This window comes from Cherax quadricarinatus, unplaced genomic scaffold (genome assembly GCF_038502225.1).
Source record: "Cherax quadricarinatus isolate ZL_2023a unplaced genomic scaffold, ASM3850222v1 Contig2095, whole genome shotgun sequence".
Classification (NCBI taxonomy): domain Eukaryota; kingdom Metazoa; phylum Arthropoda; class Malacostraca; order Decapoda; family Parastacidae; genus Cherax; species Cherax quadricarinatus.
Window position 1 is genome coordinate 48163 of NW_027197121.1, and position 12543 is coordinate 60705.

Consider the following 12543-nt stretch of genomic DNA (forward strand, 5'->3'; position numbering starts at 1 on the left):
GCTGCATCTTAAGTGCCTTCCAGACTTGTGTAATGGACAGCTCTGCATCTGTAGTCTCCCTACACCATGTGATCTTGAGGACTGAGTTTGTCAGAGATTTCTGGCTACTGACGAATTACCCCAGAACCTAACACGCTTATACAGCAGGTTAGGTTCTGGGCTACTGCTGTAAAGTGAAGATCACTGTAAAATGAAACAGGCATTTTTTCACTTTCAAACGCATATATAAGTGTAGGTGTGGGAGGTCTTGTGGGCACAGAAACATGCGAGCGAGAAGATGAAGACTCGAGGACAGTTTGGAGTCCAGGGCTGCAAGTGTTAGATACAGAGGTGATTGTGGAAGTTGTGACCACAGAGGAGACCATGGAAGTAGGTACCACTGAGGCTAGAGGCTTCTTAGTAACTCTAGAATAAGAAAGTCATGGAAGTCTCCCTTGGAGGCAGAGAGAAGAGTGCCATGGTTTAAGTGAAACCATTCTCTCTGAGACAGCAGATTTCTCGTTCTTTTAAGTAAACTTAGCAATGGTGAGAATAAGCTGGGTAAGCATTATTACAATTAAGCTTAGCAAAAGATAGGCTGCCGGATGTATTGGTATGGTAGGCAGCTGCTGACCATACAAACACAGAATGGGCATTTTACCATGGACCTGCAATATTTCGGTGGGTGGCCGAAGCACCAGCAATTTCTGCACTGTTGTGGTGTAGGGATCAACTCTAGGACTTGTAAATGGTGTCCCACAACATAAACTGAGGATGAGGGAAAGTAGTATATAAGTGTCCACTTTGAGAACTGGGAGGTCTTGGAGCTCAAGTTGCTCCAGAATGTTGGCATCGCACATCTGGAGATCATGTTGAACAATGGTACCATTGCAAAGAATTGAGAGACACGAGTTTTTGAATTATGACAGGAAGATTATCTATGGAGGTAAGAAGGGAAAGATTATGAGCCTGGACAGCATTTTGTACTGTGACAATGCATGCATCACTCTTAAGAACTTGAAATGAAATATTTTGACCAACATAGCACAGGATTGCTTTGCTGATACTATGATCAGAAAGACAGTCAGTGGGAGATGTAGACTGCAGAGTGAAAAACTTAGTCCATTGTGTATTTTGAAATGTAGTGTGTAAGGGGAGTGAGGGTTGTGCTGGTCTTTTCTGGTAACAGCAAGAGGTAATCAAAGCAGTGTCATCTATTAATAGTCGTGGTCATTTAGGTGTGGAACCAGAAGTGGTCTGTCCTGGCGATCTGAAAATTGTAGTACAGTAGAGGGAGAAGCTGAAAGCATGGTATCAAAGGAGTCAGGCAGAACCTTGGTACCAGTAGTGTGCAACGAAATGTTACCTGCAGACGGTACCGTGGTGGTAGAAAGGTCCAAAGAATGGTTCGATAACAAGGTAGGATCGTCAGAGGGCACTGGTGGTCATAGCAGTAGTAGTAATAATTGTTACAGTACCATTATATGTAATTGGGAGTACCAAACCCATAGGGGTCACATAGTGCCTGGTAGCAATGAGGGGCATTCAGATTTGATCTAAAGGGAAGGCAGGTCCACTTCCTTGGATCAAGAGCCCAGAGTAGCAGCATTCATGTTTTTAATCAGGGGAAAGTGCTAAACCCATAAGGGGTTATATGGCATCTGTGGAATGACACTCAGATTTGATGCAAGAAAGGGAAGGAGCTCGAGCTCCTCACTGGCATGAAGGCACCTCTGCTGAGGGGCGTCATTCTTTAAGATGATGTAATTTCCATCACATGGCATGACCACAGAAGCTACAACAGTGCTGATAATGGTCTCTTCCCTCTCTCTAGGCATTTGATTCCATCAAAGGGGAAAATTTCCCCATTAATAAAGTCAAATTGAGATATTATAAGGTTAGGGGTATTTCGATTCAATCCAATGAAGGAAACAAGAGGTCCCATTCCTGGCATAAAGAACCCTTTCACTGGGGCAAAGGATGCCCTTGGAAGGGAATACACATCCTAGTCAAGACCAATAAACATGTCAACTGATTTAAGTTTGTCAACACCACCTCCCATTCCAAGTGATCATAATGCATGTCAAACACTTTAGATCACCTCTTAAAGTCACCATATTTTTAGATTCATGGGGAAAGTCTAAACCTTTCAAGGACATACTGTGCCACCATAGCCTTCACACCAGCAGCCACATTAACAAAGAATCCCAGCTAGTATGACCCATGACATCTACAAATACCAATACCCCTTTATAAAAAAAAAAAAAAAAAAAAAATAAGCGACAAAAAGACCCTAAACGTGAAGTGGCAATATTAGAACCTCGTGTATCCGTGCATTAAATAAAAAAAATTCTAAGTAAAATTTATTTAAAAGTAACTTTCCAATACTGTACATAAACAGATTTTAGACAATGATTTCTTGAGCATAAAAGACTGGTTTCAACACTCTCTCACTTAAGTGATTAAGTTCTCAATATCATATTTAATATTTGGTAATAAACCTGAATAACAATTTAACTAATGGGTACAAAGAATGCCAGTGGTCTTGAAAACAGGATAACAGATTAACCCGTAAACGGTCCAAATGTATATATACGTTTGGCACCGTAGTGCCCCAAATTTTTTGAGAAAAAAAAAATTGTTTGTTTTTAATAGGAAAAAAGAGCATATGGTACCCAGGCATCCCCAATTATTTTAATATGGCGCACAGTGAGTGCACACACCCATTCTCTCATGTCTAGGCGACTCAGGCTTATCGTGGCAATGTTAAATGTATGACACATAAAACATATATTTACGTTTGGGGCACTAGCAGTAAAAACATATATACGTATGTATACGTTTGGACCGTTTACGGGTTAATCTCCCAATCTTAAAATACTGGTATGGATAAATCTCAACTTAGATGTGACAAGAGGCATAAAATTCTACAACACTGAGAAGCATTTTGAACCCTAGTTAAGCATTCAAGGGTGTGGGATGTGAAATGTAATTGTTAAAAACCTCATATTCACTTCAATGATTGTTACTTAACAAATTTCACAATACCAACAACAAATGCAGATTACAACAATCATATTTTAACATTTGTCCTCACTGGGTATGGCATACCTGGGTATAACAGATGAAGGATATTCCTAGAAGTATACCTGTATGCCTCTCTTGGGTTAAGATAGCATATAACCTCTAAGTCAACCTTCAGGATCAAAACACTGAAAAAAGGACTTAATTAAACGTTAGATTATAGCAACTATTTATCACAAGCTGCACTCTATTTTCTATGGCAAAGTGCTAAACCCATAGGGGTCATACAGCACCTGGGGAATGAGGAATGAGAGACAATCTGGTTTGATCCAAGGTAGCAAATGTAGCTGTTTCCCTAGATCAAGAGCCTTAAGAGCTAGGATACTACAAAAGGTAATTCACTACTCACTCCCCTTACCTATTTTACACAATTACTTTAATAACAGGCACTTTCTAGGACTGATTACTTTTAACTTTATAAAGATTAATCAAATTAAAGAACTATTTTAATCACATTATTAACAGATCTAAGTATTTTCAAGAAAAACACTTTCCAATTCAAAACTTACATATAAAAACCTAAGTTTGCATATTCATGTTTGTACATAGTCAAGTAGAAACAGTTCTCTACAAATAGAAACTACAATATATGAAACTATTTTATTTACATACGAGACTTCTAAGTCATTCAAATCTTTCTTACATTAAAGACAAAATATATTTCTTGCATATTAAGTAACTTTTTTGTATTGATCTCAAAAATTACACTATTATGAAACACATTTGATAAGTGATTGAATGAACATATGAGAGGCAATGAAGGTAATTGAACAGTTTGCTTTGCATGTTTTTATCAAAGTGATTTGTGTTTTACAATAACTAGGTTAAGACTCATGAAATAATGAGACAATTGCAAACAAACCATGGCACTGGCGGGGATTGAACTCGTGACTAGTGAGTTGTAAAACTCCAGATCGGCGCATTAGCCAGTATTGCAGCCAGTTGGCCGAATGGCTAACACACCGAGCTGGAGTTTTATGACTCCCTAGCTGCAAGTTCAATCCCTACCCATACCCTGGTTTATAGATAGGTTAACCTTATTTCATCAAATATAACCTTAGCTTGTTAAACTTAAATAATTAAAATATTACCTGACCAGAGGACACTGTATGCCCCACACAGATAACAACAGCCAGGTAAACAGAAAAAATGCTTGAAACTAATAAGACTAAATATTATTATTTTCAAGAAAGGACTAAACCTGAATGGTTCATACAGTAATTAAGTACTCAGTCTGGTCTTTGTCAATGTTCCATTTCACACTGTCACGAGTTGGGCTGATTGAAAACAGCGGTAATAGTAAACCTGGTAAAAATCATTCAGATTTGTAAATAATAAAAGTATGGAGTACAAGTAGATAATTAATACTGTAATAACATATGTACAATCTCAAATACTTAAGGTACATAAGAACATAAGAAAGGAGGAACACTGCAGGAGGCCTGCTGGCCCATACTAGGCAGGTCCTTTACAATTCATCCCACTAACAAAACATTTGACCAACCCAATTTTCAATGCCACCCAAGAAATAAGCTCTGATGTGAAAGTCCCACTCAAATCCAACCCCTCCCACTCATGTACTTATCCAACCTAAATTTGAAACTACCCAAAGTCCCAGCCTCAATAACCCAACTAGGTAGACTGTTCCACTCATCAACTACCCTATTTCCAAACCAATACTTTCCTATGTCCTTTCTAAATCTAAACTTATCTAATTTAAATCCATTACTGTGGGTTCTCTCTTGGAGAGACATCCTCAAGACCTTATTAATATCCCCTTTATTAATACCTATCTTCCACTTATACACTTCGATCAGGTCTCCCCTCATTCTTCGTCTAACAAGTGAATGTAACTTAAGAGTCTTCAATCTTTCTTCATAAGGAAGATTTCTAATGCTATGTATTAATTTAGTCATCCTACGCTGAATGTTTTCTAACGAATTTATGTCCATTTTGTAATACGGAGACCAGAACTGAGCTGCATAATCTAGGTGAGGCCTTACTAATGATGTATAAAGCTGCAGTATGACCTCTGGACTTCTGTTGCTTACACTTCTTGATATAAATCCCAGTAATCTATTTGCCTTATTACGTACGCTTAGGCATTGCTGTCTTGGTTTAAGGTTGCTGCTCACCATAACCCCCAAGTCCTTTTCGCAATCTGTATGGCTAAGTTCTACATCATTTAACTTATAAGTACTAGGGTTATGGGCACTCCCAAGCTTCAGAACCTTGCATTTATCTACATTGAACTGCATCTGCCACTTTTCTGACCAAGAATAGAGTTTGTTTAAATCCTCCTGAAGTTCCATAACATCTACGTTTGAATCAATTATCCTACCTATCTTTGTGTCATCGGCGAATTTGCTCATATCACTAGTAATTCCCTCATCAAGATCATTGATATATATTATAAACAACAACGGGCCCAAGACTGATCCCTGTGGAACGCCACTTGTTACAGATCCCCACTCGGATTTAACCCCATTTATGGACACTCTCTGCTTCCTGTCAGTGAGCCATGACTCGATCCACGAGAGCACTTTTCCCCCAATGCCATGAGCTGCCACTTTCTTTAACAGTCTATGGTGCGGAACTCTATCAAAAGCCTTACTAAAATCTAAGTAAATAATATCAAATTCTTTATTGTGCTCAACAGCCTCAAAAGCTTTACTGAAGAAAGTTAATAAATTAGTTAGACAAGACCGGCCTCTTGTGAATCCATGCTGAGTATCATTAATCAAGCTATGCTTATCGAGATGGCTTCTTATAATCTCAGCTATAATTGACTCTAGTAATTTGCCTACAATTGAGGTCAGGCTTATTGGGCGGTAATTTGACGGTAACGACTTGTCCCCTGTTTTAAAAATAGGAGTTACATTAGGGTGCAGTATTTCATTCATGGCAAACACTGGCAGAACAAACATTCAATAATAAACTTGCAAAAAAATTAGTATACAGTCAACATACTGGAAGGCTAAAAAGTATACACAGTGTAGTTATCTACAATAAGTGAACTATGTACTGTATTTCCCAACCACGTAGCTACTGATTCATGTACTGTACATGCATCAACAAATATCAAATACCATATACTATAAGCCAGCAGTACCATGTAATACCTATAAAAGTTGAAAGTACTGTACTTTCCAAGGGTTAACAAAACAGGGTTAGATGAAAATTCTTATATTTACAAAAAATGTGCCAAATCTGTGTGGACCCAGATTGTTGGGAGGCAAAGGGGACCTAAAAAAAATAAGAAACTTTAAAGGAAAACACAATTTTTGGAATGGCATTTACAAGATGCAGCACATTACTATTACAAATAATAATAAATCCCCCACTGATGGACTGAACACACTGGCTCCAGGCTGAGGGACTGATTACCTCAAATTCCTCCTAATCTTCCACTTTTCTCTGCACTAGACTGAAGCCGCCACTGGTTAGCAAAACATTTCCTGAATGAAGATACCCTAATGTTGCACAAGTGCAGCATTTATTAAATCCTCCATTAATTAGCAAACATCTTTTTTTCAGTTCATCAATGGCAAAAAAATTATTAAAAGATGTCATGAATGCATCACTGCACTTACAGCCATTACAAAAAAAAATATACTAACAGACCTCTGACTGCTTTTTTGAGAATTCTATTACTAACTTTCACCAGATCCTAAAATTTTATTTATTATAAAGTAAAACCTTGATACAACAGACTAATAGGCAGGGAGATGGTGTCCAAAAATGACAGATGTCAGGTAATTCCGAATATATAAACAGTAGCAAAAACAGGACTTCACTAGACATATTTCAGGACTGTTTGCACAATTTACAGATATAATAAACACTGCACAATGCATTGAACCCACAATGAAAATAGAGGGGTAAAAAGCACATTAATTTTACTTACCTATCTTATAGTGGATAGATGAGGTTCTTTTGCCATGGTCATAGTGGTGACCCAGAACTACTTTTATTCCATGTCAGGCGAGTTATATTCACATGCTTCATTTGAACACCAGCACTTGCTTTACATGCCATGGTTAATCACAATTTACGTATGTAAGAAATCCAGTTAACGTGTGGGTTATGTTCCTGAAAACCTATGAGTTACATGAAATAGCTATTTGGACTGAAGGACATACTGGAAAAAAACGATTAGGTTTCCAACTTGATATGCAAGTGTATGCAGAGGACTAGCAGACCCTGTACAATTGTATGGTAGTACTTTAAGGGAGCAACGAGCATTTTTGGAGTGATAAAAAAATTTAAACTGAAAAATTATGGAAAAAATGTTTTCTTATCAAAAAATAGTGCATAATTCTAGCAACATGTAGATGCAATCAGCTTGTTTCTATCATATTTCTAAGAATGCTTGTCCAAAAATGTAATTTTTTGTTCTTGCTGTCATGAGAAGGACATGTGATAATTATTTTTTTTTTACTCCGAAAATTACGATTTTTATGATTGTTTCATTCTAAATACTCTACATGGCAACTTCTGTGAGGACTAAAGTGAAGAGCACAGAGTGGATGTGGCTCAGTTGCCTGAGGGCTGTGAAAAAGGACGGAGGGGTGCAACACGCTCAGATTTGGAGCGCCATAACCGTAGAGTTTTACAGAAAACATAATTATATATAACTAAGGAATAAGTTATTGACATTACTTTCCCTCTCATGCAGAGTATTTATAGGAGCATCATGATTTTTTCACACGTTACTGAGGAATGATAGTTCTATTGAATTACGTAGAAGGTTTGCGATATGTTTTACCGTTTTGTTTTTATTGAATTTTTCTCCCAAAAAGTCCTTAAAAAAAAAATATTTCAACAATTTGTATAATGCAATCTGACATTTCACTCAAACGTCCACGTAATTAGATTACCTAACTCGTTATCTTTCATCTGATGTCAATTAGAACACTGCAAGTCTTACCAATTTTGTAGTGGAGGGATAGTTTTAAGCCCTATAAAATGGGGCGCTATTTTTTTTTTATCTAACTGTAAGGAAAAAAGTCACTACAAACACAGTGTCTAGGTTTCAAATGCTGCTTAATTCACAGTAATAATTCCATTGAAATTGAACCAATAAAAAAAATGATTATGCTCGTTGGTCCCTCAATTTACTACCACAATCACATGCCAACACATCAACATCGGAAAAAAAAATATAACAATTCCTTACAAAATGTACTACAGGTCAGCCATCACTAATCCAGCATCACTGGGACCTGTAGTGTGCCAGATTAGTGAGTTTGTCGGATTACAGAGTGGTTAGGTTAAAATACACTTAATTAACCTATCACTAGACTCTTTCTGCTACATCTTCCTCATTTTCATAACTGCTTTCTCCTCCACTGGCTTGCTGCTGTAGATTTACAACCATCTACACAATTTCTGAGTTAGTATAATGATGAAATTTGAACTTATGCTAGCCGAAATTAGTGCCAGATTACTGATGGAACTGGATAACAAATTGCTGGATTAGTGATGGCCGACCTGTAATGGTTGTTACCTGTTGATATGCAGGTGTATGGAGAGGATTAATGTGGCCCTGTACAATACCTGTGCAAACATGTGGCAGGCAGAATCAACCACCACAGTTGCCTATCAACACCTACTGTCAACGGTGGTAAAAATAGGTCATATTTCCTAACCAAATTGTACCAAATATACAAGAACTCGCCATAACCATACTAAACAAACATTCATCAAAGACAAATGTATTGGAAGAAGTAATAACCAAGAAATATTTAGTAATACTGTAATACAATGGTGTGGAAGTTGTTGGTATGGTTGGTTTCGAGAGTCACCACAACTTGCATCGTACTGCACTTTACTTCACGAGTCTGGAGAAAACTATTTTATCCAACTCTTAAAGGAAATTGGAATGGAAACAAAATTTCCTCCAAAAACAGAAATGGGAATAATTGTCATCTAGATCTAAGTTTTACTATAGAGCAGTTGCATTATATATTAGAAAAATGCTGCAAGTTTGGGGGAAATAAAGGAAAAGAATAGCATTAATATTACATTTAAGCTGAAGCACTAAACTCGGAAGGGCAGCAGAAAACATACTAAGTTGCAATGTGTTAAAAAATGCTGCATGTGGGGTGAGATAAAGGAAATCAATCATTTTTAATTGGAGTAAATGGAGGTCAGCAACAGAAGACAAGTGTGCAAGTACTTAACTGGATGTAAAGATAAACACAACAGAAATTAAATGAGATAAAAATGTGGTAATAACACTTTAATGCTGTGGGTATAGATAAAAATATTTTAAAACTATTACATATATTAAATTTATACAACAATTTTTTTTTTTGTTTCACCATTATAAAGAAAACCTGTAAAAGCGATAAGAAAAAAAAGCCAAGAAAAACTAGATTTACAAATGTTAAGAAATATATCTCACTACATTTCAACAATTACATAAAAATATTCTCAAACTTTCATAGTCAAAATAATGTATCATTAACAGGTAAGAAACGTCTACAGTTCTTTGCTTTACACAAGCATAACTTACTTACAGTTTTATGGGAAGTACGATCGAGTTGCAATGGAGAAGTACCTTTTACACTCCTGCTACATGAAGGCAAAACTACTCTCTCTCCTGTGGCTATCTCTACACTTAATGAACAATCAGCTTCTCTGACATTCATACTGCTATTATCCACAAGAGAATGTGTTACCACAAATTTATTCTCAGTATTATAATCATAGCAAAGCTCCTCACCAGAAACAATATCTTTCTTGGCAAACAGGGCTGCAATGGGAACCATGTTGTGCACTCTAACAGGTACCACCACTAGATTAGGATCACAAGAGTGATTAATGTAACGGCCAATGTTTCCAACAACAGTTGGATCAATTATTGTAATCCATGGTTGAGAAGTGCTACTTACTGTGTGCTCCCTTAAGATCAGGATATAATTTGACTCTTTGTCACCTTGTTTAGAAAATCTCCTCTGAGCTTCCTCTACACTAATAAACTCCCCAGCATATTCACATACAAAGGCATGTTTAGGAATAAAATGTGATGTTATAACACCATATCCCTTTTCTGGAATCAAATTAATTTTTAACCCAGTAAGCGGGCCATGTTGTGTAAGACGATTTGGGCAATTTTCTGAACAACTGCAATCATCATTGCACTCAAATATTGGCCTAGATTCATAATCAAGCCTCAGCTTCCCATCTTCATAAGGGAACCCATTAACTTGAGTGCAAGCACAGCTTTCAGAACAAACCCCAATACACCTGCAGCCCTCAATTAAGCCATTCATATAATCCTTTTGGTCTATGCCAGAACCTGGAAATGATGTAACTGCATAAACTAGACCAGTTGTGACATGATCATATTCATCTTCACTCTGATGCAATGTTATTTCCTTCACTGCAGATAAACTTTTCAAACAGGACATTTTTTTCTTTTTTGCAGGTTGTTCAAATGTCTGATCTAACTTTAAAGCACTTTCTTCTAAACTGAAATTAAAAATATCCTTCTCACAAACATCAGTACTGACATTAGAACTGGAAGCAATGCACAACCCACCAGTTTCTCCAGAAAAAGCAGTAGCATCAGACTCTTTTGAGACAAGATGATTGTCACTTAAACAAGAAACAGCTGAGCATGTCTTGCTATTAAGCAATGACGGAAAACTCTCTTGGACATTCAACACTTGCTTGAGGCTACTAGTCTGTTGAACCTCCTGCTTGCTTTGACAGCTCATCAGTTCATCACCACTTCTACTATATTCGGTATCGACATTCCCATGCAAAACTTTGTGCTTATGGTATGATCTTTCAAATTTATTTACATTAAAAACACTCTCAGAATTAAAGATATGTTCTATTTCTTGGTTGACTATGGCCATTTTCTTTGCAACTATATTCTGTGAAAGTGTTATAGACTGAGGAGTCACAGCTTTCTCCACATCTTTTGTTTGCAATGAACTTGTACTATGTTCACCTGTTGTTGATTCAGTGGTCTCTTCAATAACTTCTGAAGAAGAAAGAACAAACAATTTAATTATGGGTATAAAAATTACTAACAATAATATGGTACACATATCTACTTAACCCTTTATCGTGCTTGGCCGGGAAAATTCGGTATTAATTACGTGTTTTGGGGGCGTGTCATACTCCGTGCCCCGCGCGGCCAGCTTCCCGTTCTTTAGTTCCAACCAATCACAAGCCTTCCCTGAGTCTCTTCAGCTAAGTACAGTTCGCTTCTGCCGCCTTCCCATTGGTTGAGAGATCAAAATATAAACACTGGTGGCTTGGCTCCGCCCACACACGCATTTTTCCCTCCACCCTTACTAATCTACTCTTGGATTATACATTCTACAATGTCGGTAAGTACTGATTGTTGTGTTTAGTGCTTACATGAATAGTTTAGGCATATTTTGATATATACCTAAAGTCCGTGTGAAGCATAATATGAGTGTAGCATGCAGTTGAAAAAAGTGCAAACATTTTATACCGAATTATTTCGGTCTTGCACGAGTTTCCGGGAATGTCCAATTTTAGTCAAATAAATATTTATAAAAAAATTTCAATTGCATATATGAACTCTGTAGTGGTCTGGATCTATACAGGAGGTTTCTATTGTCCTTCCAGATCAATGAGAAGTTGTTTTATGGGGAGCAGTCCACCAGCAGGTCGAGGTATGTCTGCGTTTCTGAAGAGAGTGACTCAGAAGCAGAGGTAGATGAACCAGAATTGCTGGATAGTGGTGATGAATACTTGCCACCGGATGCACAGGTGTCAAGTGATGATGAGGAGGAAGAAAGGCCAGCCAAAAAACAGAAATTAGTGAAGAAAAAGTAAGGTATTACGATTGCAACTATTGCAGCCACTCGAAGAAATTGGTCACATCCTCATTCCAGTGTTCTGTATGCAAAGTAAATCTGGATAAAGAGTGATAGAAATTGCTTCAGCGACTACCATACCATCAATTAGCAATATAGAATAATTGGTCATCCAAATGAATCTCAGGAATATAGGGATTGAAAGTTGCATCCCTTTGCAATTTGTCATTGTTGAGATTTGCTTCCTTTTTATATTTTTGTAACAATTAAAAAATGTTTTGATTCAAGTTCCATTTATGTTTTTTATATTGTCTGTTTGTATATTAAATTTAAAAAATTGTTTTGGTGTGTTTTATTAACAATTGCAAGTTTTGCAACATAAAATTTTTTAATCACTTTGTCGGGCGCAGCCGGATATTTTCGGTCTCCGGAGATTAGCAATTGCTCGAAAACTAACCATCAGAAATCAATTTATATGGGATCATTGAACTTGTATTGAGTTACTCTATCCACCATAGGGAGTTCAGTTCGAATTTCAAATTTTCGGACCCCTTGCGCGATGAAGGGTTAGTTGCTCATCTTCCTTGGATTCAAATCTGAAAACTTATTCCCAAGGCACTGTATGACCTTTACTATATGCACAGCACTTCCCATGAATATTACCATTACAGCC

At 37.1% G+C, this 12543-nt stretch overlaps 1 protein-coding gene across 1 annotated transcript; it reads right to left on the minus strand.

Moving 5' to 3' along the window:
- Positions 1 to 2329: 2329 nt before the first annotated feature.
- On the minus strand, positions 2330 to 11129 carry LOC138851786 (uncharacterized). The gene has a single exon (XM_070081258.1). The coding sequence runs from the start codon at positions 11127 to 11129 to the stop codon at positions 9516 to 9518; it is 1614 nt and encodes a 537-aa protein (XP_069937359.1). The 3' UTR covers positions 2330 to 9515.
- Between the last annotated feature and the right edge of the window lie 1414 nt (positions 11130 to 12543).